This window comes from Chenopodium quinoa, unplaced genomic scaffold, assembly GCF_001683475.1.
Source record: "Chenopodium quinoa cultivar QQ74 unplaced genomic scaffold, ASM168347v1, whole genome shotgun sequence".
NCBI classification, from domain to species: Eukaryota; Viridiplantae; Streptophyta; class Magnoliopsida; order Caryophyllales; family Amaranthaceae; genus Chenopodium; species Chenopodium quinoa.
In genome coordinates, this window is record NW_018745003.1 from 1,489,449 (window position 1) to 1,516,643 (window position 27,195).

The 27,195-nt window shown below is 34.4% G+C and overlaps 3 protein-coding genes across 3 annotated transcripts; 2 read left to right on the forward strand and 1 right to left on the reverse strand.

Annotated features, from left to right (window-relative positions):
• The first annotated feature begins 1,566 nt into the window (after positions 1–1,566).
• On the forward strand, positions 1,567–5,807 carry LOC110707791 (polyol transporter 5-like). Its single transcript, XM_021885839.1, has 3 exons — positions 1,567–2,149; positions 4,102–4,722; positions 4,841–5,807. The coding sequence occupies exons 1-3, from the start codon at positions 2,020–2,022 to the stop codon at positions 5,572–5,574; spliced, it is 1,485 nt and encodes a 494-aa protein (XP_021741531.1). The 5' UTR covers positions 1,567–2,019; the 3' UTR covers positions 5,575–5,807.
• A 6,485-nt stretch (positions 5,808–12,292) lies between these two features.
• Positions 12,293–13,755, reverse strand: LOC110708118 (zinc finger BED domain-containing protein RICESLEEPER 2-like). The gene is made up of 3 exons (XM_021886227.1): positions 13,664–13,755; positions 12,879–13,554; positions 12,293–12,832 (listed from the first exon to the last, which is right to left on the reverse strand). The coding sequence occupies exons 1-3, from the start codon at positions 13,753–13,755 to the stop codon at positions 12,293–12,295; spliced, it is 1,308 nt and encodes a 435-aa protein (XP_021741919.1).
• A 2,380-nt stretch (positions 13,756–16,135) lies between these two features.
• Positions 16,136–22,006, forward strand: LOC110707792 (lisH domain-containing protein C29A3.03c-like). The gene is made up of 2 exons (XM_021885840.1): positions 16,136–16,546; positions 20,552–22,006. The coding sequence occupies exon 2, from the start codon at positions 20,585–20,587 to the stop codon at positions 21,740–21,742; it is 1,158 nt and encodes a 385-aa protein (XP_021741532.1). The 5' UTR covers positions 16,136–16,546; positions 20,552–20,584; the 3' UTR covers positions 21,743–22,006.
• The last annotated feature ends 5,189 nt before the right edge of the window (positions 22,007–27,195 follow it).

Consider the following 27,195-nt stretch of genomic DNA (forward strand, 5'->3'; position numbering starts at 1 on the left):
AGAAGGAAGTAGGTTTTTCCTGTAAAATTATAGCAGCATGATCTGAATAAAAAATGGGTTGGTGAAGAAGAAAAGCTTCCGGGTGATCAAGCATCCAGTACTGTGTTGCAAAAGCCTTACAAAAGTTTATTGTTGAGTGAATATGAAGCTGTTGAGTGAATATGAAACTTCATGTGTTTTCTTTCGAAAATTAAAAATTAAAAAAAAAAGGCGATTTCATGCATGCTATGTAAAAATATTATATTCCCTTCGTTCTTGAAAGTTCGACTCACTTTACATTTGCATGGTCTCCAATGTACGTCTTTGACCATTTATATCTTTGGCTATGTGTAAGTGACAATTATAAAAAGTTGATATTTGGAAAATATAAACTAAGATAAACCTAATAAGATCTCTCATGTTAATTAATTTAATTCTTATGTATAAATCATAAAAGTTGGTCAAAATTATTTTATTTTAACCACATGAATAGTAAGTGAGTCGAAATTTCACAAATGGAGGTAAAAATTTTCTTTTACCTTTTCTTAATGAAATTATAATGAGGAAACACAATGGTCCATCATTGAAAATAACTTATGAATCTAAATACTCCGTAGTAGCGTAGTACAATTTGTTTTTGACAAATAATTCAAGGAAAGGAAGGAGAGAAAAGTTTCTGGAAAGATATTTAAATAATTTCCACATTGATTTGCTAATCATCTCCCCTCCAAACCTAAAATCATTTAAACAAATAAACAATATTATAGTTTAATCTAAATATAAATTCCTACATAATGTGCTTGTTGAATGTCAAACGATAACTGGTTAATATTTCAAAGGTCACCATATCCTAATGTAGATTAAACGAGTGAAAAACAAACATGTTTAAAGTCATCTCGAATCTACGAGTATTACAATTTGGTTCGGTTCTAATTTATTTATTTATTTTTTTTTTTTTTTGAAAACGCTTCAACAACTTCAATTAATCACGAGACAACGAGTCCATAAGTACATAAGGAGAAACAACTTAGAAACAATAATGATTTTCCCAAGTTTGTTTAAAACCAAAAGGAACAATTTAATCAAATACTCAACTATTGATTGATCAAATACTCAACTATTGTCATAATTGAGTCAAATACAATCTAAACTGTCATCACCCATATTAATAAACCATTAAGTTCTTGTCTTCTTGGTAATATAACCTTATCACACTAACATATGGGGACACCTCCATGCATTCTAGAGAATGAAAAATAAAAGCTACGCAACAATTCTCAATAACACACAAAGCCCCACATACACTTGGCCATTTATTTACACTTCATCAAATTAAAACCACTTAAAAATCCCACATTAAAAAAGTTACAAAATACAAACACTTAAAGTTGAACCAAAAATCTTGCAAAAATACATATAAGAAAAGGTCTAGTGCTTGTAGTCAAGTAGCATGCAAAAGTACCACTTTGTGTCACAATCGGACCATCCACATTATCCGGAGCCTTTTATCTTTTTTACAATCAATTACTTTCTCCGCTGCATAATATAATTTTTAGAAAAAAACGAGGGAAGAATATGATTTCTTTTAAACTTTAAGTTACTCAAGTAAGTGAAATAAAATCAAATTATACGGGGTGAGATACTTTGGAAAAAAGCCAATAATTTCATGGCTATATATGCAACTGCCAGTCTGCCACTTTGCATCAGATCCCACAATTTAAAAGTATTACAAATTTTTCTGTTTTTTACTTCATGCTATTGTGATGCTAATTACTAAATGTCTATTATTGGTACAATAAACAGTGTTCACACACATTTTCTCCCTTCTCTCTAAGATAATAATTTTTCTTTCCTTTTTTACAAAATAAATTTACTTCACTCTTCCAAATTATATGTCATTTATCTTATCTCATTAAAAAACCTATTATTGATTTGGCATGCACTCTGCTATCCCAACCTACCTATATAATAGTGAAATAAAAGTGGTAAAATAAACTATAGAGAGGCATTCAAGAGCTTGCACTCGTCTTTTGGGTTAAAATGGAGGAGATTGAAGTTGGAAATCATTCAAAAACGAAGGAAGTCATTGTTAAGCCAAAAGTTAAGATGAACAAATATGCTCTTGCTTGTGCTCTCTTGGCTTCAACCAATTCAATTTTGCTTGGCTATGGTATGTTCATTCATTCTTCTCTCTTTTAATATACAAGTATAGAAACTCGAACTTAAGATCCACTGTCTCACTTTTAGGTCACACATACAATCATGTACGATCATATTTACTTATTGATGGTCCACATTGAAAATTGAATAAAACAGTAACAGACTGACAAACTGGTCTCTTAATAAATATATGGTACACAAAAATAGAATAAAATATTTGAATTCTTAGGTGTTACTTACACTAGGCTAGGAGAACCACGACGTTAGTGATGCCAATAAGATGATAGACCTAAATTTAGAGTCGAGTCGGTTTAAGGAATATCCATAAACAAGGAAATAATTGACATAGATTGAGGAATTGAAGATTGGTATAGAAAATTGGAAGGTGCCAAGGATAAGGATAGCCTCAAATAAAAACAAAATATATATGGCTTCTTCTAAATGCATAAAAGGTACTATATTTGATGAGCTAAGGCCTAATTCTTACCACTTGTAAATTGATAGTGTAGAAGAATGATTCTTGTTGAATAACGCAAAGTTTGTTTTTTTTTTTTTATTTATTATTTTATTTTAAGATAGTATCTTGTGGTTAAAAATTAAAGTTTACTTGTGTTTTTTCTTTTTCTTTTTCAAAATAATAAAGCAGTAGTTAAAGAAATTGATTCATGTAATTTCTTAGCTTAGAAAAAGTTGGTGAATCATTGAAGTTTGGGATGATTCCAACTAACTGCATCATGAATATACAATGAGATTCATGCCACATTGTGCATTTGTGCTGCTGTGCCCAGCAAATTGAAGAGCCATCAAATATATATACGAGTATAATACTTCGCATAAGAAGTTTAATGTGCGTAGACATGTACGAGTAGTATATGAATTGACTTTAATAGTCCAAATCATCATAAGGTTGGAGGTTTAAACCCGATAATTTGGAGGAGAAGATTTCATTACCTTTCCTCCCCCACTCTTCCAAATTATCTAGCCTGCTAAGTGCTAACCTAGGCCGAGTTAAATCATGATGATGTGTCGGATATGAATGATGATGTGGCAGATAATTGAATATAAAAGATAATATTATAGATTAGGAAAGTAGAGATTCCTAATATAAAATGAAAGATTTGTAGAATGAAAAAAATTAAGTAAGAATATATTATATCCAATATTGCATTATTTTTTGTTCCTTTGGAAACATTATTTTTTTGCATGGAAAAAAAATTAATTAGGTTTTTTTTTTCAAAAACTAGCTAATAAAACCTAAAATTGGTGAAAAACTATCTAATTAAAAAAATGTTGTGAGAAATTTCCTAATAAAAGGCAAAATGTTGTACGATACTACCAACTGAATTTCCACCGTTGACTTAATTTTACAACATTGACCCACCTCAAAATACCCTCAAAACCACCGCGTGGGTTGGTTTTCAAGGTGGCAAGGTTATTTTCGGAGTGGTTGGAGGATATTCCGAGTTGGTGAGGGTAGTTTTGTGCTTCGGGATGGTAGTTTTTTGGGGCTTAGAGGTGGTGGTTTTGGGGTTGGAGCCTTGGAGGGTGGTTTTGGTGTGGTGGAGGCAATTTCAAGCAAGTTGTGTTGGTTTTGGGGATGAATGTGATGGTTTCTTACAACATTTTATCTTTTATTAAGTAGTTTCTTACAACATTTTTTATTAGGTAGTTTCTCACAAAGTCTGGGTTTTATTTGGTTGTTTCCAAAAAAAAAAACCAAATAATTATAATCTTATTTGATTTAATAAGTAATGATTGACATATACTCGTAAGAGTGAATTATAATTTTAAATTTTAATCCGTGTACTTTCATTTTAGGATAAACATATACTTTTACACTTCTTCCCACTGCACTCTCAAAGTGTCTAGCTTTTTTTTTTTTTTTTTTTTTGTTTCCCACTCTCAATTTTTGGTTATAGTGCTTATAGTTTTCAATCTAATCTATATTTTTAATATTTACAGATATTGGAGTAATAAGTGGGGCAATCCTGTACATAAGAGAGGACCTAAAACTAAGTAAATTCCAAGAAGAAATCTTAGTAGGTTCCCTTAACGTATGCTCACTCATTGGCTCTCTATTATCCGGCAAGACCTCGGACCTCATTGGCAGGCGCTACACCATTGTCCTTGCAGCCTGCACCTTCTTCGCCGGGGCCTTGCTCATGGGGCTGGCCCCGTCGTACCCTTACCTAATGGCAGGTCGTGTGGTGGCCGGTATAGGAGTAGGCTACTCCCTCATGATTGCACCCGTTTACACGGCTGAGATATCACCAACAATGACACGTGGATTCATGAGCTCATTGCCTGAGGTTTTCATAACTGTAGGAATATTGTTAGGGTATGTGGTCAATTATGCACTTTCAGGGATACCTAATAATTGGAACTGGAGGGTGATGCTCCTGTTGGCGGTTGTTCCCTCTATCGGTGTTGGATTGGGGGTGTTTTTTATGCCTGAGTCGCCTAGGTGGCTTGTCATGAAGAAGAGGTTGAGCGAGGCGAAAACAGTCTTGGTTGCAACGTCTGAAAATGAAGAAGAAGCTGAGGTTAGACTTGGAGAGATCACTAGAGCATGGGAACTTCATGGTAATACTTTATACTTCTATTTTTTGGGTGCATAGACATATATACATTTTTTTTTTTTTTTTTTTTTGCATTTCTAGTAGTGCAGTTCATAATGTCAAATATGTTAACTAATTGGCAGAAGCAAGCAACTTTGTTGGGCAAAGTGTATGGAAGGAGCTACTTTGGAAGCCAACACCAGGGACTCGCCGGATCCTCATCGCAGCCATCGGGATAAACTTCTTCATGCAGGCTTCCGGGAATGATGCCGTGATTTACTATCTCCCTGAGGTCTTTAGCGCTGCTGGAATCAAGAAGAAGAAGCTGCTCTTTGCCATCAATGTGATCATGGGAACAGCTAAAGCTACCTTTGTTATGATATCAGCTCTTGTCTTAGATAAATATGGTAGGAGACCTCTTCTGTTATTGAGCTCAGCTGGTATGGCTGTGTCCCTATCAACTTTGGGCCTTGGGTCCATGTTTCTTAGGGCTTCAGGCCATAAGCCTAGTTGGGCTATTGTTGTAAGTGTGATCGCGGTCTGTGCTGATGTGTCATTTTTTTCTGTCGGGCTTGGCCCTATAACTTGGGTGTACTCGTCGGAGATTTTTCCGATGAGGCTTAGGGCCCAAGGGACGAGTTTGGCGGTCTCTGTAAATAGGTTTGTCAGTGGGGTTGTGGCAATGACATTTCTGACTATAGCAACAAAGATAACATTTGGGGGTATGTTCTTTGTTTTGGCCGGAATTATGGTGTTGGCGATGGTGTTTTTCTTCTTCACTATACCGGAAACTAAAGGGAAGAATTTGGAGGATATAGGGAAACTGTTTGAGAATAAGAAAACTAGTGATGAAGGAAGAGAAATCAGGGAGGCTTGAAAAAACATATAGTAAAAATACTCTGTAGTAACCTTGATATTTGATCGAAATGATCCATGTACCATGTACTTAGACTACATCAGAGAATTTTTAGCAATGTAATGTTGAATCAAAATGTAATAGGTAGTTCGAATCAGTAGTTAAAGACCTCTACATCATATGTAGAGAATCAAGTCCAAGCTAATTGTAAATTTGTAGTTCTGTAGCCAACAGGTTGATAATTTAGATGTCATTTTCAGTGATTAAGTCTCAAATGTGCCTATTCACTTCGACAAAGAATGGTTACGAGCCACAAATACTGTAACCAGTTGTACAAAATCATCCAGGCCAGAAATGACAATTGTGTTCCCCAATCAACGTCTTATGGTGAGAGACGAGAGAAAAAATGATGGGATATGATGCATATAGAATTATACAAGGGATTACCATAACTCCTGTTCTTAACAAAAGGACTAGGTACTCTAGTCAGTAAGTCAGTTCACAACCTCACATGTTGCAGAACATCATTTACATTGTATAGTCGTTTGACTAGCTAGCAAGTTAATAATGGGATATGATGCATATAGAATTATACACATTGGCATTCAGTTCTCATTTCTCAATCCTTGATCCCCAGAAAACGGAAAGTTTGGACTTTCATGTACTGTTCTGATAAGTAATTTACATGGAGCCATTTGACTAACATGGCTGAGCGAGTTTGGCCTGAAATAAATATATGAATACTATTGTAAGCACGTTTTCTATCCAGGTATACACATTTAATTGAAGTTTAGAAATAATTATCACATATAGTAAATTAGTATTGGTTTATGATTGGTTTTCCTAACAGACTTTTTTTTAAATAAAATGTTAGAGAAAGGACAGATATCACAACTATAATAGTTTTTTTTTTTTTTTAATAAAATATTGAGATAGTGTAAAAACTAATCCTAGAAAAGAGAGTTTTAGGATTATGGTATTGCTTAATTTACCTTTTCAGCAGCCTCTTGTTCTACCACAGTATAATTATCAACTGTGCCCCATGAATATGAATTAGTTACCGAATAAGAATCTGTATATTAAAAAAAGAAGAGAATTAGATCACACAAGCATACAAGTAAGCTTCAACTATTTGCACTGTAAAAGAAAGTTACATCTCACCATTGATATCAGTCCATAACCAGCTTTGAGTAGACATCAACTTCTCCACCATGGTTGGATGAAGTCGACTACGATGTGGACTCAAAACTCGGTATTCTCCAGTATCAAATATGTGCTCTGGAGCAACTGAGAAGATAGGAATAGCCAGAATATCTCTCACCATTTTCTTCAAGACAGGCTTGTTTGCATACCTCCACCAACCCAAAACAGCAATATCTCCAACACTTTCATCAACATAACTGATATCCTCTTCCAAGTAAGCATCCAATTCGGGTTTCTGATCAAGTTGCTCCATTTTTCTCTTCTTCCTTACACGCTTCTTCATTTTTTCAAAGTATGTACAAGTATCTGAATCATCAAGGCCAGAAAAAGAACGATCATCACAATTTGTCTCCTCCGGGATCACTTTACTTTGATACTCGTTGAAGAGATCAAAGAAAATTTGGCGAATGTGCTCCACTTCGATCTGACTTTCATCTCCATAGATATTTTCGAAACATTCCTCAACACCAACCAATTTAAATCTATGATCCAATACTGAAGCAACAGCAAAAATATCCCGTACTGAGTTCCAGTACTTGTCAAATATCTCTAGCGTTTTCAAAGCCATGTTTCTCACGATCTCATTAGTGCAGGTAACCCATTTAGAGATAGCTGTTTTGATGGTACACAAATCTAAGAAAAAAAAGTTTGCACAACGATAGTTAGAGACACGATTTATCACTGTATAGAATAGTCTCAGCTTTTGACAAATTTCTTTGGCTAACTCCCACTCCTCTTCGCTAGGCACACACAAGTATTCAGACTCCTGTTTCTTCAGGTGACAGAAGACAGGTTTAAGCAAAAGAGCTGATTGTAACATCAGAAAGGTTGTGTTCCACTTGGAGACAGAATCAAGATTCAACTTACTGTCACTATCAGATATGCTTAGCTCACGCGATGCTTCCTTAAAATCCCCCTCTCTTTGGGGTGTTGCAGTCCAGAACAGGATACTCTCACGAATTTTCTCAATCACACTTCCAATTACATCGAAACCCTCTTTAACCATCAAGCTCATAGTACGAGCAAAACATCTTGTTTGCAACAATTTTCCACCCAATATAAGAGAGCTACTTGAAAGCTTATCAGCTAAAATATCAGTAAGTCGTCCCTCATCAGAATCATCAGATGCATATTCAATGGCAATAGTAGAGATTTTTGAGGCCACATCCCAGTCAATAAGACAATCCGCAGTGAGTTTGGCAATCAACTCATTTTTAAATGTGTAAGGCACATATACAAACCTTCAAAATGTGAATAATATGAAAGTCAATTTTTACAGAAACAAACTACATTACAAATATAAGAAGGCAGCAGAAACAAGCAAATTTCACAGAAACAAGGGTGGTTAACACACGGAATTAAGATTTATGTATAAAAGTACCTCATCATGCGACGTTCAACTTTCCAGTTATCATCGATTATCTGTCCTGTAATAGCAATATATCTCTTAGTTTGTTCACATGAAATCCACTTATCTACAGTAACGGCAATCTTGCTCTCATTATCACTGAACGATCCCATTGAAATGTCCCTATTGAACTCATGGATTTTTGATATATCACTGTTTAGTGTGATTTGAGAAACCGAGGGGTAAACAACTTCAAAGAGTTTTCTAAACCCCGTATGATCAACCATGGAGAGGGGATAGTCATGTAGAATTATTGCTTTTGCCAATTCTCTCCTTATCCCCATTGGAAAGAAGGTAAGCTGATTGATGGTTTTAAGTCGTCCAGCTCGTTCACGCAAAGGTATATTATATAAATCAGAAGTATGCATAGAAGATACTCCATCTTCCTCATGTGATGGTTCTGAATCATTGACTAGGGCAGGAGATTGAATGCCAGCAACCGGTTTATTTATGGACTCAGCGCTTAACCCTCCAGAAGACATGTCAAACCTACCATGTTGAATCAGGTTAGAAGTTTAACAATCAATAATAGAACATAAGGAACTAACATTGACCATAAACAGTTTCAAATGAACCTTGTTTCAAATGATGAGCGAAAGTAAGTTTCCAATCCAAGTGTTGAACGTTGACATGATCCTAAAGTCCTTAACTATAGTAGCATAATGCTGTCCCAGAGTAGTTTATTAAAGCTACAAGTACCAGTACAAAAATCAATATGCGTAAAGTAAAAAAAAAAACATCAATACAGTGTATCTGTGAGATCTCAGCCGAACCCAAAAGGCCCTGATCAGTGATCACACCTTCACCCCTATTTGCGTTGTCTCGAAAAAAAACTTCAGCAACTTCCTCTCTAGATGCTACCTTTTTACAAGACTCTATGAGTCCGTTGTACCCCCCCCCCCAACTATATATACTGTCTTAGCACAAGGCTACTAATTAGAAGGCAAACGCGGCAGCAAGAGAAATATCCAAGCTTGGTACATTAGTGTCTAGCTATTTGAAACAAAAATAATCGCCAAACCAACATGGAGCATAGATCAAAAAAAAAAAAAAAAGTTTCAGATATGGACTCTTCATTGACACTCACTATCAAAACCAAGTGAGTAGTCAAACCAAGGTAACAAGGTTACATAACAACGAGAAAATATAAGTTCATCCCTTTGATAATCTTGGAATGCAAATCAAGTGGCAAGATTATAATGAAATCATTTAATTAGCAATGTTCATAGGTAAAACTGCTAATGGTGTTAGCGGTTTTACCTAAAATGTTACAAATTTGCACCTTGACCTACATATTTCATTTATCAAGAATATGTGATAAAAGCATTCAATTTCACCAATTTATTTTTTAGAAACCAAACACTCTTACATCCTGGTGACATTCAAAGTGTGTTAATTAAATAGGGACGAAAGGAGTAAATGGTATGCCATGATAATTTTAGCAAATTTCGTGAACCACTATCTTTTAGTTTGCTATCTTTGTGAATTACTAGTAGCAATGAGGGTAGGGTGGGATGATTGTTAAAAAAAAAACTTAAAAGGTACTCCTTCCGTCCCCAAATTTTTACGGTCTCAAAACGTGTCTTAAAATGCCTAAATTTCTATATTCATACGCGTAAAAATTATAAAAACTTGATATTAATAAAAATATACAATGTGTCGAATCCAACAAGATCTTACGTGAACATATAATCACTTATAGATTAACAGAAATTTATGGTCAAAGTTTTTAAAGTTTGACCTAAATATTAACTGGGAAAATCATTTGGGGATGGAGAGAGTAGTAATTTACTACCTTTAAAGTTTTTTTTTTTTTAAACATATCATCCCACCCTAATTGCTACTAGTAATTCACAAAGATAGCAATGTAAAAGATAGTGGTTCACAAAATCTCCGTAATTTCAACAGAGAATTTTCAATTTGTGAATTTTTGACCTAGAAACCCTAAAATGAGAGAACATCACTCAGATTTTCCATGTATTATCAAGGAAAAATCCACAGAAATAAAATTAACCTGAGCAAAATTATACAGAGCACAGATTATTAATGAAAATTAAGCAATAATTTCTACCGAATTTATACAGAGAAGACAATATCAATACAATGTAAGAAGAAAATAATAATTAGGCAGTAAAATTGAAGGAAGAAAATGGTGTAAGAGAAAGAGACAGAATTTCACCTTGTAAAAAGTTCATGCTTCCCAATTCATCAATGCTTTCGGAATGTGTTGAGAATTGAGAGTTGAGAGTTGAGAGAGAGATTTGCGCTGCTGAAGAGGAAGAGGCGGGAAAAAGACGACACTTCTTGGTTTTGATCCGGTAGTCATTTTCGATTCTATCGTCAATATGCGTTATGCATATTTAAATACTCCGTAACACACGTGTTATGCGTATTTAAATACTCAGTAACATATGTGGTACTATCCCTTTTGTTTCACGGTGCAAGTGGTTGACCTTTTTAATATAATAAAGAATTCACATGTCTCTTTTTGACCGTAAATATTTATTATGGAATAAAATATAAAAACAAAACAGGTGTTACTCCGTAATACAAGTATAATTTATACTCATATTCCGCAATAAGAGTTGCTAATGGTCAAAATTGTACATTGATAAGTGTGTCAATCAAACTATTGCATTTAACTTGAAACAAAGGAAAGGAAGTATTGTAATTTACACATTCACATTGATTATCGAGTCATTTTGGACCGGTTGAATTCGATTAGGTTTGGGTAAAGTAATTTTATACTCCGTACATCTAAGTGATCGGATACCGGTTAATTTTGCATAAATTAGTCATTATGTTTTAGACTTGAAACTATTTTTATTCTTGGTTTCTAAAATATATAGTAATGGAACTTAGTAAATAAAATCCAAGATCACACATACGTCATTGTAATTTTAGAAATGAGAATTAATCTTAAAACACATGACAACATCACACATAAATTGATGTATTTTTCTACAGTATCAAGTATTTTGTATCATTGTTTAACGACTACTTTTACTTGAATTAAAAAAAAAATACAAAAAAAAAGTTTGATAAAACTTACGTTCCTAATCTAAACAAATAATTACTTTTTTTGAAACAGAAACAAATAATTATTCCATTTTATCAAGTAACTTTGACTTGTTACTAAAAATAATTAATTAATTAATTATTTTTTTTGTAACAAAAAAAAAAAAAAAAAAAAAAAAACCCAACTTGTTAAGCTCTTTGAAAAACCAATTTTGACACACCATTTAATGAGAAAAGCATACAAAAACACAAGTGCACCACCAATTAGCAATAAGTCCCTCTACCCTTCCATGCCAACACTACTCATTACTCAACTCACAAGGCCACAACCAGAAGTAATATTCCCAACCCCTTCAAAATCACCACAACACCTTCGCATCTCCATGACCTCACCACCCTACCAGTCTGCCACCACGACTATACGATCCTAGAGACAGAAAGAGCAGGGGAGAAAAAGAGGACCAAGAAAAATCCAATGAGAGAAAGATGGAAATGAACGAGAAAGATTCATTGTATACATCTTTGAGCCCATCTCAAGGGAAAAAAAACTTGTAACACACCAATTTTTAATACTGTACATCACAAGTGCCTACACTACTATTGTTGTATGAAGTCTACTATTGTACTACGTCACCAGTTTACGCAGTTAGCAACGAGCTTCTACAGAAATCCAACTCTTTCTCCCTACCAGGCATACATGTACCAACGAACTAACATTTCAACCAAATTCAAAAGCTATCAGCGAGCAATTTTCTGTTGTCAATCATTTAGGTGACTCTGAAGGCTCGTCAATAGATTCTGCAGTCTTGTCCTGAGAGACAATGTTATGTGATCAAATCCAGTTCAAGGGAATGATAACAATGTGACTATATGAGTGGTTGAATAGAACAGAGTTTTACCTCAAAAATTATTACACAATCAACATTAGCGTCATCAAAGATTGTACCTAATGAATGCAAAATTATAGCAGCAGATGAAGTCATGAAACTGCATGTAGATATATTAAGTATAAAATGTGTGATTATCCCATATATAAAAGCATTAATACATCAATGTGGTAAACACTAAACAGTAAGATTTCCTAATTTTCATTAACTTAGTTGCTTTACCTTAGGAATCCAAGTTTTTGCGTCTCCTAATCCAACTCTGAGTACACATCAATGCCTCAACCATTGTTGGACGAAGTCTGCTACGATTTGCACCCAAAATCTTATCACCAATATCAAATGCATTCTCTACATCAACTGAGAAAATTGGAATAGCCAAGACTTCTTTTGCAATCTTATGCAAGACAGGATATCTTGACTTCTTTTTATTCCACCAAGACAAGATATCAAAATCTTTTGTTTCTGGATCAAAATATTCTTTTAAGTACAAGTCAACCTCGTAATGTTCGGGTTCTTTCTTCTTCATTTCTCTGAGATACCTCTTGAACATGAATTCTGCAGGATTTTGCCGCAACTCTAGCAAGCTTAAGCCCTCATTACTGGGTTTTTCCACAGGAAGGGAGCTCTTGTACTCATTAAATAAATCATACAACATTCGGCGAACCCTTTCAATTACACCTTCAGCTTCATTTCCATAAATTAATGGAAAAAAGTGCTCCACTGAGAAAAATCGATATTTAGGGTGAAACACAGACACAACCCCCTAGTATATCATGTGTTGCAAACACGTACTTATCAAGCTTCTTTACCATCATTGAGGCCATATTTTTAATCACTGGAGCCTCACAATCGAGCCACTCGGTTAAAGTCTCTTTAATGAAACACAAGTGCATAAAATAGAAGCAAGCAGCAGGACAATCTGCCAAAGACTTCGTCTCATTATACAGAAATTGCAGCCTATTGCACACTTTCATAGCTAAATCCCATTCTTCCTTAGTAGGCAAAGAGTCATATTGAGATTGCTGCTGTCTAAAATGAGAAAATACATCCTTGACAACAATTGAGTCTTGCAGCATCAAGTATGTTGAACTCCAATTCAACCCATCATCAAGCACCAACTTTGTTGTAGTGCGTACACCCAACTCACAAGCAGCTTTCTTAAATGTCATTTCTCTTTCTGGTGATGATGTCCAAAACACGATACTATTACGTATTTTCTCAATTACATGCCTAACCACATCAAGTCCATCTTGCACCATCAGGCTCAAAGTATGAGCAAAACATGGTAACTGGAATAGTTTTACTCTAAAGAGGAGTTTATTTCCTGAAAGCTTTTCCACTAGAATGTCAACAAGCTTGTCATCAGAAGTGTAACTATCGACTGTTATAGTTGACAGTTTTTTTATCACATCGAAGTATGAGAAACAATCTAGAATGACCTTGCTAATTGACTCATTTGTACAAGGTAATGGCACATTTGCAAACCTGCAGCAAGCAGAGAAATATAAGGTAGCAACTGAGATAAACATACAGCACATATGATTCACAGCTTTGATAAAAACAGCTTTTTATGTAAAGTGAAAACTGAAATTACCTCAAGATATATGATTGTCTTTTCCACTCATCATCAATTATGTGTCCTGTGATGGCCAAAAATCTTTGATTTCCATCATTAGAAGTCCACATTTTTGTTGTAATAGCAACTCCACCGGACGAATTATCATCTAAATCGCAGAATGTCGTGCACCTCTCAAATTTGAAGATTTTCATTGTCATTCTCAACAGTGTTTTGAGAGTGCATCCCAAATGAAGGATTAACTTTACGCAAGAAGTCCCTAAACCCTATTTGCTCAACAACAGAAAGAGGATAGTCATGTAGTATAATCATTTTGGCCAATTCTTTCCTCGATAGGACAGGATCGAAGGTGAACTTTTGAACAGTTACCAACCGTTCTGCATCTACATCATGAAACTCCATTTCTGAATCGTAGTAATCTATTGACTGAAGGGACTCCACAGAGCATTGTGGATGGGATTCAATTCGAGACTGAATCTCGTCTTCTGATGTAGTTGGTTGACACGGCTGTTTAGAGAACGAAGCTCCCTGAATGATCATAGTATCAGCTTATCAGATCCTTTAACGTCTACTCAAGCATTGAGGGGAAATAAAAACATAGAATTCTTTTTAACAAGAATCACAACTTCCATATTGAAAATGAGAAGGGGATAAAAAAAAAAAAAAAAAAAAAAAAAAAAAAAAAGAGCTCCAGACACTGAGAGTAAATTAAGTGTTACAAAAATTAGTTAGGTATTAAGTACCTCATCCAGTACAGCATTAAACTTAGGTTCCTCATCCACTGCCCTTCGTTTCTTCAAGCGTTCCGAAGAAACTTCATCAGCTGGCCTCTTCACTGTCTTGGACGGTAACATATGAGCCATCTTGTGCAGCCTAAATATCAGATTCTCATAAATTTCAGAAACCTATTTACAGAACAAAACTAATGAGTACATCCCTACAAATCAACTGACATATCATCTTCATTTGAGCAGCATTTTGATTCTGTCATGTTGTAACCTTTGTTCAAACTACACTAACTAATATCTGTAAAATGTAACTCAATCTTCTTTTACTATGTATGTGACTGGAAACAGGTAAAAGATGCAGAAAATCGCTGTTCGATCTTAGAAAATACGAGCAAATGACCGATGTGGTACATCCTCCTGAGGTAGTACCTAAGAATTGAGACTGAATTTCATCCACATTATAAGCATTATGTTGCTCTCTATGTATACACCAAAAACAAAAACAAATTCCTAATAAAAATAAAAGCTTGTAAGAAAATGGTAGTTTTTTCGGACATCTTAAATTGCAGAAATGAATTATGGGTATTGCTCAACACAAAGAAAAGTTTTTAATTTTATTTTATGTTTTATACAATTCTTTGCAAAAGTCATGCAGAATAAATTGAGAAATACAATCTTATTCAAGGTTAAGGATAATATCATAATTAGGCTTTAAAATCATACTTAATCAAAGTAAACATCCATAACAAAGTACCAATTAGCTATTGGTGTAGTGGTGATCGGGGCTACACTTAATAGGGAGGATCGCGTGTTCCATCCCCGCAACAACAATTGGGAGGGGACTGGAACCTAACAACCCAGAACTTATCCTCGAATTCGGATTAGCCCAAAGGATTAACTGGATAGAACACAAAAAAAAAAAAAAAAAAAAATAACATAACAAAGTGAAAGATAGAAAATTGCAAAACCTAGAACAAGATTACCTCCAAATTTTCAGAAATTTAGCATTGCGTAATTCTACAAATTATAACGACAAGTAGATGATCAGGGAGAAACACAATGTAAACAAGATTGTAATTAGAGCATATAAGGAGGGATAGAAGCAAGTATTTTAGCAGAAGCTAAGAGGCGCGAAAACTAAAGGCTAGTACTTAGAAATAGTTACACACCTAGGTCAAATAATATACTACCTCCATTTTTAAAATTTCGACTCACTTACTATTTATATAGTCAAAATAAAATAACTTTGACCATATTTTATGAGCTATACAATATAAATAAATTAGCATGTGAGATCATATTGGATTCCCCTTATTATAAATAATCCAATTATCAATTTTTTTACAAACTTCACTTATACACAACCGGAGTTATTCATGGTTAAAGAAGTTCATTGAAAACCGTATAATTGCAAAGTGAGTCGAACTTTCAGGAACGAAAATAGTACTACGGAGTAGTACTTCGTAGACCGTAGTTAAACTTGCCTTAAACTAGTATACTACGGATATACTAGTTAAACTTGCCTTAAACTAGTATACTACGGAGGGAAACTCATCTTATAACTTTGAAGTTATAAGTTCGAGCCCCTCATCTATATTCGCTTGGGAGTAGAGGATTCCCTTACACTCTCCCTATAATCTCAAGCGTTGACCTTAGTTAAATGCAAATACAAACCAATAAAGTATGAGCTCATAAAACCTCGATATGACATTTTATTGATTATGAACACTTTAATTTATTGATCAAGCAAGTGTATTTTAAGATGTCACCAAGAAAATGCATAAGATGTCAACTTAGGAAAATCATTAAGATGTAACGTCAAAGTGTTTTACTATTGGTGGGAAATCTACCTTGTGATTTGACGTTACGAATTCGAGCCCCACCAACTACATTTGCTTGATAACAGAGGGATTCTCTTATCCCTAATGATACACAAAATATACTATTGAAATTAAAAAATTTCATAATAACCCGTGTGAATTACAAAAAAAAAAATAAAAAAAAATAAAAAAATAAAAAACCTATAAAAAAACAATATTTGTTTCTGTATCAGTGATAACCCAGAAGAAGAAGAGAAGAAGCAAGAAACCCTTGCTGATATCTGACTCCTCCCTACCAAATCCAATCTCATCCCTCATTTACCCACCATACCCCCTTTCTCCCCATCATCAAGGTCAGTTCTTTTTCTCTATTCTCATTCCAATTCTCTCTTTCTCTCTCTCTCTTGTTTCCTCTTGTTCTTGGATCTGCCCTAATTTCATGGTGATTCTTTTTATCTGGGTATTTATGGTTTCTGTATTGTCAGGAAATGGGTATTTGTGGTTTAATTTTGTTGGGTTTTTGTTAGGATTCCTTCCATGTTTCAATTTCAATCCATTATTTGATTCCTTTTACTTCAATTTTAATAAAATTTGTAGCTTTTATAAGCTGTATAATAAGAAATTCTTGTTTGGGTAATTGAGTATTGTAAATTGTTCATTTAATTATTAATCTTAGTATGCCTAGCTTGTTACTCTTCTTGTTGATTGATTTTGAGTTGCGGATAAAAAGATGAGGTGGATTAGGTGAATTGACCTTTTGTCTGATTAGTAGGTTAATCACATATATGAATTCAAATTTGCAGCTTTTAAAGATTGCTAAGGGGGAGACGTAGTGATTGTCGGTATTTTCGTACCTTTTTGATAGTTTTCTTGGTTGGATGGCTGTTGATTTTAGCAATTAATACTTGGTTGTGTGTGAATATTAGACATATGGAATGTGTATTGGCTCACTGATTGCATTTGTGGGGGAATTTGTGGCTTAACTTTCTGGTATTTGATAAAGATTCTGATTTGGCAGTATTTGGAGTTTCGGCGATACTCCTTTTGGTCTGATTGTATTTACACTTACTATTTAGGGTTGTTTGACTATCCGAGAATAGTAATGATGTGCGATTGGATTTTCCAAAACACCCCTACTTTAATTGAATGGCAGGGAGAACTTGGGATTTAATTAACTATTATGAAGAGTGATTTCGTGGTAGGGTTGTGGAAATCATCTTTGAGGGAGTAGAACAATAGCACCGATGACGATATTATGGTATTTTACTTTGCAGAAGAGTATTCTTTGATGTACTAGTTAAGTGAATACAATTTTCTGTTTTATAAATAGCTAAGAAGTTTCATGGTTTGTTTTGGCATTTTTTTTCTCTCTCTCTATCCTCTGTATCAATTTACTTGTTGCAACTGAAAACTCAAAATTATATGCATGATCATGTATTCATGTGTATACTGGATGATGATGATTTTATTACCTCCCCACACCATTCTTCAACATGTCTCATGAGGCTCTCTTTTTCATAGTTGTGTGTGGATGCATGATTTTTTCCTTTGGGGTTGGGTTGGGATGTGGGCTTGTTTAAAATGAATGTGTTCTTAATGGTTGAATTTTAGAGTTTGTTCTTTGATATACTTGATTCCTAAGCCATCTATTGATTGATACTTTGACGTAATTTATGTCACTTATTGGTGTATTTTAAGCAGAAGTAAAATATTTTGGCAAATAACTTTTCAGCGACATTGGAAATAGACAGATGGGAACACTTTGGTTTCATGTATATGTGGTGTTTCTATATAAATGTCATCAATCTATTTTTAAGAAGAAGAGATTAACAGTGTTATTTTTCGGAAAATATGTAGTGCCTATGAAGTTCCTCATGGCTTTTATTTGCAAAAATTTTCCTTATTGACTTTGCATGTATGTGGTTAAGATTCTATTCATGTTACTCATTCTTGTGTATAACAATGTAGATGATTGTTGCAAAAAGGGTGGATCTCAGCTATATGAGGTTCTCTTCTTTCCTAGGTTTGGAAAATCGTGTTTCAGGTGTCATTTACACATAGCCTCTATCGAGTTGGTTCATCTTCTCTTTCACGGTATCTTTTGTTTAGTTAGTAGATGTTTTTTTGTTATCATAGTTGGCCTTATTAAAAGCTGAGAGTTGCAGTGGAATGATTTTACGGCATTCTAAATATTCAAAGCGTTCTCTTCTGACCTAGGATTTTAAGTTTGCTTCTGGGGCGTGGTGTTGCTTACCTCACTTTTTTTCGCCACACTTATTCTTTTTGTCTAAGGTTTCTTCTTCCTCTTTAACTTTATTAGAAGTCTAGAGCTGGAATTAGTGGAGTTTTTGACAAAGAAATAATACTCCAACTTTGCAGGATGTTACAACAGTGTCTAGTTTTAGGTTCTATTATTTTTCGTAAGCCCCAAATGATTGTATAAACATTAGTTCTCCTCATTGTAGATAGCTATGTTTCTTAGGTAAGTCCAAGGTTTTTTGGATACCTAAGGTTTTTTAATTGAAAGACCCCATCGGGGACTTATTGTATTCTTTATTTTCTTGTTCATTTGTAACACAGCATCGGGGACTTTCCTCAAGCTCACATGAATAATTGATTTTGTTTCTCTAATTTACTTATTTGTAGGCTTTTATCTGAAGCCCCCTCCCCCAATTTGCAGTAGTGATACATCCTCTATGGATTAGTACCAGTCAATATGTATCTTGCACTGTGGCCTGAGGGGTAATTTTGATGAATATCTCGCCTTTCTCGGTCATAATTCTATATTTCTCTTTGATTTTTGGATTTAGGAAATTTGTGAATTATATCCTTGGTATATGAATGGAGGTTGGGACTTGAAAGTTTTTAGAGGTTAACATCATATTCACCAATTTGATTTATTTTTAAGAGGTTTGTAGTTTCATGCAAACAATAGTTATTGTGTAACACATTGGAGAGTTCTAGAGGCATAAGATCAATTTTAGTGTCATTTATGCAGCTGATATAGAGAGCTTATTTAGAGTGTTGTATCATACTTCTATGCTAGGGTTAAAAAAGGTTACTGATAACCAGAAGGTCCTTCACTAGTAAATACCCTTCTCTAGCTTCATACAATTCTCAGTTTACCAATTTACTATCTGCTTGATGGTTTTCCACCAACAGTCAGCCCTTGAAGTTTGGGAAACCACACTAATAATTAGAAATCTTGGATGTGGTGAATTTACGGTGCTCTGAGCCTCTGACTGTATGACCTAAGATTGAATAGTCAAAAGAAATTCCAACTATATATCAAATTCAAGGGTCTTAATCCCCATAGTAGCCTCTAAGGTAACCTAAGTTTGTAATAAATGTTGGATCATACATGACTCTAGACCATTTTGGATACCAAAAGCTGAAGGCGTACCTAGGCGATAGGGATTCCCTAGCTGAGAATATAGGTAGCTGAAAGTTTCATAAATACTACAAGAGGCCATTGACAGCAATTTAAAGACAAGTACAAGATGCACATCTCTTGTTCTTTTCACTGCTTCAATTGATTGTTATGGCCATGAAGCAACGGCAATTCACATCCCTAACTCTTCTTATACACATGGAGACTCTTAGCCCAAATTGCTTGGGGCAAACCATCTTGCATAAGCTTTTGGATTTTTGGATTGCAAGGTGACATTCATGGTTGCACTACTAATTGCATGGGGAAGAAGTTATGTTTAGCCTGGATAGTTGGTCCAAACTCCAAAACAGATTTGATCAATAGTTCCAGGGTATGTCTTGGCCAAAGATTTTGCTACACTAGCTCGATCAAGACATAGGGAGGATTCGGTAGATAAGTTGATGTATGACATTCCTATTTTTCAGATGATATTTAATTAAAGAGAAGTCATTGATGACCAAGAAAACATTGGATGAGGATATGACATTTGAAGACTGAACTATATGGGAACTGTTCTTTGCAGCCTGTTAATGACATTGTCCTTTTGTTTTGTGCATTTATAAGGCTGTGTCGTTTTCATAAAAGTTCTCTCTGTTATCTGAATTGCCTATCCTAATATGTGATCAATTCTTCTCTTATAGCAAATGGCTTGTATTTACTTTTTTTTTGAGTGCTATGTAATGAATTTATTTCCTGATATGGATATACTTTGTATATACTATCTTGGTGCTCCTGCAATATACTTGAATCTTTGCTGTATAGATAGTAATGATACTTTACTCCATAAATTTCTCTCCCTGCTCTGTAAAATGTAATGTTTCTTTCATTGAAGATGTGACTTTGCTACGTAAATTATTAAAACCGCTGTTCTCCTATGCCAATTTCTACACCTTTTATGCGTTTAATCTGCTTTGTTTGCGCTTCACAGATCCTTTGAGAAAATTAATTTAAGATCAACAAAATGGAGCTGAAGGGTGTGAAAGATGCATTTGACCATGTTACAAAAAAACAAAAGATGTGTTCCTCCAAATGCCATGAAGCAGTAGAACAGATAGGCCAGGAAGTTGAGCAGGCTTTAATTAAACTACAATCAGCTGATGCTAGTACTTCATACCCAGATCATAAAGCCATAATTGCTGATCTCAAGACCAAGTTGAAGGAGATTACTCAGTGCAGCCAACTAGAATCCAGCCAAAAAGAGCTGAATGGACCATTGAGCAAGTACCCAAAGCAGCTCGAAAAATCTTTCAATCCTGATATATCTAAAGCATACAGAAACGTTGATTTCAATAACCACACAGTTAATCAGATCATAGCCAGTCATCTGTACAGGGAAGGCCTATTTGAAGTGGGAGACTGCTTTGCCAATGAAGCTGGGGAGCATGAAGCAACTGCCTTAAAATGTCCTTTTATTGAGATGTACCATATCCAACAAGCCATGAAGTCCCATAATTTGGAACCAGCCCTAAAATGGGCATCTGCCAACCGCGAGATACTCAAGCAAAATGGATCAGATCTCGAGCTTAAACTTCATAGGCTACAGTACGTTGAAATTCTGCAGAATCAAGGTAGAGATGATGCCCTAAAATATGCTAGAACTTTTCTATCTCCTTTTGCTTCCTCCCATATGGCTGGAATCCAGAAGCTGATGGCATGTCTTTTATGGGCTGGTAAACTCGACTCCTCTCCCTATTCTGATCTTCTTGCTCCTATCAATTGGGAAAAGTTGGGTGAAGAATTTACAAGGCAATTCTGTAATCTCCTGGGACAATCTTTTGAGAGTCCATTGAGTGTGAGTGTAGCAGCTGGAGTTCAAGGGCTTCCTACCCTTCTTAAACTGATGAATGTGATGACAAGTAAGAAACAGGAATGGCAATCTATGAAACAGCTCCCTGTTCCGATTGAGTTGGATAAAGAATTTCAATTCCACACTATATTTGTGTGCCCTGTAACTCGGGATCAAGCAACCGAGGAGAACCCACCAATGCTGATGTCTTGTGGGCATGTTCTTTGCAAGCAATCAATCACAAAACTCTCAAAGAGCAGTACTAAGACCTTCAAGTGCCCTTACTGCCCAGCTGAGATTGAGGCTACACTTTGTAGACGGTTATATTTTTGATGTTGATGAACAAGTATGGCTGTACTTTTTAGGTTCACAATCTCTCACTTTTCCTTTCTCACATGAACATAAGAAGTTGCTGTTGTGAAGTATGTTGTGTTTGTTATTGTGCAGGTTATATCTTTCTTGGGTGGTAGTTTCCCTGGGAAACTCCCTTTATGGATCTTTATGTTTGTGTTATTGGTGTGATGTCGCCAATTGTATATATACATTCTTTCTATTACTTGATGGCGCTTTGTTTAGTCTCTAGAATTTTTAAAATAATTCTTCTGTCCGTCGTGTTTATTACTTATTCTGCTGCTGTTATGGGTAATTTACAACTGTGCTCTCTTCCATGGCTAACGTGACAACCCCTACCATCTTCCCCTATACGACTATACCCCATGAGAGCACCGTCGTAAAGGAAAAGGTCTTTTGTCATCAATCTTACTAGTTATGGTCTCCACAAGATGTAGGCAAGCTTAACATGCTTTCTGAAGCTCTTCCATCAATTAATCCTATTTTTACTTCAGCAGTTAGTGCTAAAAAACTAGAGGGTGATTATGTCTTGGTTGTAAATCTTCGCTTTTGATAGGTTTTCTGCCTTTGTACCTATAACCATGATGCTCCTGGGTTCTAAGCCATCAGATGGGTGCGCGTGTTGCACACTCCATTAGTGTCCTCCGTTGGCCTTTTGCACACTTAAATTATTGTCTACTCCAAGTCTCCACATCAGGTAAGCAATAAAAAAAATTATAATACATAACTTCAACAATTATACTTCGTATTAGTCATTCAAGTCTATGTGAGCATGCATTAAAACTTTTGCATGCATCACATGTGCACATATTGCGCGTTAGAAAACATAATTGAGAATATGAAACCGTTATTCTAGATGCATGATATAAATCGATTTATAAGAGGTATAGTAGTTATACGATGTATGTATTAATGTATATACATTGTAGTTGCATCATTAGGTTTTGAAAATGACGTGTTTATTTGACAATATGCGAAGGATAAGAGATCGACCTAAGATGGTGCAATATAACTCTTTCGGAATTATGTAAATTGGATGCTTCCTGTTTCAAATTCACAATGATGTGATTCACGTAGAAGTAATGATGCACAAGTACAAAACAAAGGCAGAATGCAAGGCTCAAGTTGCCAAATTCCAAGTACGTACGAAGCATGGCATTTACCCGCAGAAACACAAGCAAATTTTAATCATTGCTTTTGCTTCATCAGTATTGTCGATAAAAGGGTAGAGTAGAACCCATCCCTTGAAATTTCGAGCACACACTTTTTAAGAGATGGATTGGGTGTTATGGAAATGTACTCTTAATACTTTTACTTGCGTATTGTACATATTTAAGGCAAGTTATTAAATGGCTAGCTTAATCCAAAGATTCCATTTTCAAATAACAGCCCAAAAGTATATTCATCAAATAACATTGATAATCGTACAGTACAGTATATGTAGAGATGGGTAAAATAGGCAAATGGGTCATGCTCGTGTTTGGTTTCAAGTCAATTTTGAGTTGATCACCAAATAATGTAAATAGTACGATAATTGCTCGTGATTGGTAATAGTAATTGGTTGATTTGTGCTCGTCTGGTGTTGGTTTTGGATTTCTCTCAATAACATTGACGCGAGTTATTTATTGTGTCATGTCGTGTCGTATTGTCGTGTCAAATATTGTCAACTCTAATAACTTACTTTACATCGAAATATCAAGATATTATTTGTGAGCTTTTCACTTGTTTTGTGTCATATCCAGCATCAACTAACATTTTAGGCAGATATAATAACTAAAATCAAATGACCCTATTTGGCTATTTTACTTATAAAATGTTGTGGAATAGTGGTTAGAGGAATAGAGAGGAAGAGGAATTAGAACTAAAGTTCAAATATTAGCCCCTTCAATATTTTCGACCAAGATTCGCCACTAGCTTCTAGACTATGTATCTTTGAGTTAAGCTATTAGATTCATGTGCAAGTTTCTTAGGCGTAAGCAGCAAGATCAATTAAATAACTTTCATGTAGTACTCACCCAATCTTATAATATGGTTGTAGCATGCAAAAGCCATAACTCAAGACAACCTCACATGAAAACTTTGAAAAAAAGACTCCTACCGCCAAAAGGACATACACAAAGTTTAGTACTCCGATTACTTCCATACCTTCATTTGCTTTCCCTAATAGTCTTGTTGAGTACTTCAATATAAATGGAACTACGACACAACATAAAATACAATTCATACATTATATGATATCTTTAATTTGATAAGTATCTTTATACAATTCATACTTTATATGATATTATATACAAAATTTGAGGTTAGTATCTTTATAAAAGTTGTATAAAAAAAATGTTTTTACTCATCATATGGAAGATTGAAACACCATTAACGTACTATACTTTATTCTGCTATGTTACTTTTCTCGGATAATAGATTAATAAGTGACTTTGATAAATCAATAATACAGTAGTTATTATGAGTAAACAATATCAAGTTACTCATACGAATTATTTATTCACGATCTTATATATTCGAATACGAAAGGAACCTAATTCCAAAAGCTTATTTTTCTTATCATGGCCAATAAAATTGGTCCCAACCTAAGATATAATGCATACAACACATACCAAAGCAAAGAGTCAAATCATTAAAAGGCAAAGAAATCTAAATGGGAGGTTGTAACTCTTATAAGTCATGGGCTTCATCTTGTCAATTTTATGTACAAAAAAAGTTTGAAATTATAGAATTTTGCCAAAATTAAGAAATGTATTTTAGCTATTTGTTGGTACTTTAGACTTTAAAGCTACTGAAAACTAACTGACTTAGTAGTATTTTGTTGGTTAGCTTTTGGAAAGTTCTATGACTTTGGGATGCTTCGAAATATTAGGGCCTCTTCCCTTGAAGTTTGGGCCCACCCTCACTTGAGCGTTATTTGGGCGGGTTGTGCGCGGCCCATTTTGTTGGGAATGTGAAAGTGGGCAGGTGGTTCTGGTTTTTGGGCCTCAACTTTTTTGTCTTCTAATATTTGTGATATTTCGTTTAGACATTAGCTAATTGACAAAATTGAGTCAATTTATTTGTTTAATTACTTAAAAACTATAAAGATTGATTTGAAACTTGAAACTTGAAATTTTGAAAATTTATTTAAAAATATATACTTAAGTAGTTGGGAAAAGGTAGAGATTAAACACTTTGTATTTGTCTTATTCTCTCAAGGACTTATCTTTCAGTATTTTATAATCGAGCTAGTCTATTAAATACCTTTTCAATTATTCTTGAGATACTGATTATAATTAGTACACCTAATAAACTTTTATTAATTAATTTTTTAATCTTACCCTCAAAAAATAGAAGAGCTAATTTGTTATATGATCTTTAAAGTCCTTTTTAGTAAGTACTAATTGGACCTTTATTCGGATAATGGGTTTTTCCTCGTTAATGGCTTGTGTTATCAATTTGTGTATGTTCATCCTTTATCTTATCAATTTGTGTATGTTCATTCTTTATCTATCATATCATAAACTCTGTAGTACGTACGTGCTTCCATTGTATCAATGATAATCGAATTAAGTTTTAGGAGGTAATATGTGTAGCCATGTTGACTGAAGATGGAGCATGCATGCATGCATATATGAAGTAGCTTAGAGGAGAAGCACCTAGAGACCAAAAATACTAAGTACCTTATATTTTGATAAAATGATAACAAAGCCATAATGAAATCACTTGTATATATCATGAATATGTTTAATTATGTTAATTAATTAACTTCTCCCCTCTTAATGAGACAAACATTTTTATATTTCTTCTCTCTCTATATATATAAGAAATACATACTTCCTCTGTTTTTTTTAGTTACAATATTTTTATTTTCACGGTCTCCTAGGCAATTTTTGAAGATGAGAGAGATAGAGAGAAAAATAAAAGGAACCCATATGGATAGGAAAGAGATAGAGAGAAAGAAATGTTAAATATGAAAAGTGTTGCAAGTAATTAACAATTTCCTAAATAGAAAAGGGTTGTAACTATAAAAAAAACGGAGGAAGTACTATATATCGAAAGACATGGCAATATTGAAAAGATTGATTTCAAACTTGAAACCTGAAACTTTGAACTTTTACTAGAAATTATATATAGGTGGGGAAAAAGGTGGAAGAAACCGTTTGCATTTGTCTTATTCTATGTTCTGTAGAATAGTAGACTAAATTAATCTACACTGTTTCTTTTTTCTAATTGAGTTGGTTAATTAAGTGGAATTTTGAGATGCAACTTTATGTTAAGTGGCATGAACATGGGCTTGAAGAAATAGAGAACCCTTTTAAAATACGATAGGTGTGGAAAGAATTAGATGATCTTGACTATGGCAAAATCAAAATTATGTGTTTAATGGACTTAATATATCTCTATAATAATATGAAGTATTAATTTTATTCTAGTAATATTCATCAAAAAAAAAATGCAAGCTCTACTAATATTCATGATTAGCATCTTTCCATGTTTACTTCTTGTTAAGATGTTGTAAATATTACTGTAAATATCTGTTGTACAGATCTTTATAATTGCTGACTAGGCAGGGTTTGTTAGAGCTTCCCGCTTTTCTAGGAAGTTTGTTAGAAGTTAATTGTTGTAATAATGTTGTATTTAAAGGCTGACTAGACCTCATAATAGGACAACTTAACATTTTCACAATTTTCAGCTTTCTTTCTCAACAGAAATTCTCTTCTTCTATTTTCTCTCTCTAGAAATCTCAGATAATTCCGAGATTTTCACATGGTATCAGAGCAATTCCTCGATTGAATTGTTCAATTTCTTCTTCTTTCTTCTTGATTCTGATATTCTTCTTCTGTTTGATTTGATCGAACGTTTTTCGATTGATTTTGTTCTAATTTCTGCGTGTTTTCAATCAATTTTAATTACAAAATTTTTCTTCAATCTTCTGATTTTCTTGATCTTAAGCTTGAATTTCTGATATGGCTCCAGATCAAGGCTGTTGGGACAAGAGAGCCTAGTTTATATAGATTTAGTTTTGTTTCTTCTTTGTTTTCTTCTGAGAATAATGATAGTGTTTCTTCTTTTATAAATAACACTATTACCACAAATGTAAAACCTAGTGTTGAGCTTGTTCATGCTAGGTTAGGACATATTTCTGCCAGCAAACACTACTAGAAATAGGTCATTTTCGACGGAACTGTTCCGACAGACCTAAATTCCGTCAGAATTTTCGAACTTTCCAACGGAATTAGGGTCTGTCAGAAAATTCCGTCGGAAAAGGTACGTTACGACGGAAAATCCCTCGGAAATATTCCGACGAAATTTTTTCCCCTCGGAATTTACAGATTCCGACGGAATATTCCCTCGAAAAATTTTTTCCGACTGAATTTTCCGTCGAAAGCTGTACATTGCAAGGGAAAAAAAAATCCGTCGGAAATTATTAATTTCGAGGGATTTTATAT

What these genes read in the sequence shown, in the direction of transcription:
- LOC110707791 (XM_021885839.1), top strand. Translation starts at nt 2,020, where the DNA reads ATGGAGGAGATTGAAGTTGGAAATCATTCAAAAACGAAGGAAGTCATT. An exon ending in TTCAATTTTGCTTGGCTATG is followed by an intron (nt 2,150 to 4,101) that starts GTATGTTCATTC and finishes TAATATTTACAG; the next exon opens with ATATTGGAGTAATAAGTGGG. An exon ending in TAGAGCATGGGAACTTCATG is followed by an intron (nt 4,723 to 4,840) that starts GTAATACTTTAT and finishes ACTAATTGGCAG; the next exon opens with AAGCAAGCAACTTTGTTGGG.
- LOC110708118 (XM_021886227.1), bottom strand. Translation starts at nt 13,755, where the DNA reads ATGTGGACTTCTAATGATGGAAATCAAAGATTTTTGGCCATCACAGGA. An exon ending in AGACAATCATATATCTTGAG is followed by an intron (nt 13,555 to 13,663) that starts GTAATTTCAGTT and finishes TGCTTGCTGCAG; the next exon opens with GTTTGCAAATGTGCCATTAC. An exon ending in AAAATATGGCCTCAATGATG is followed by an intron (nt 12,833 to 12,878) that starts GTAAAGAAGCTT and finishes ATGATATACTAG; the next exon opens with GGGGTTGTGTCTGTGTTTCA.
- LOC110707792 (XM_021885840.1), top strand. Translation starts at nt 20,585, where the DNA reads ATGGAGCTGAAGGGTGTGAAAGATGCATTTGACCATGTTACAAAAAAA.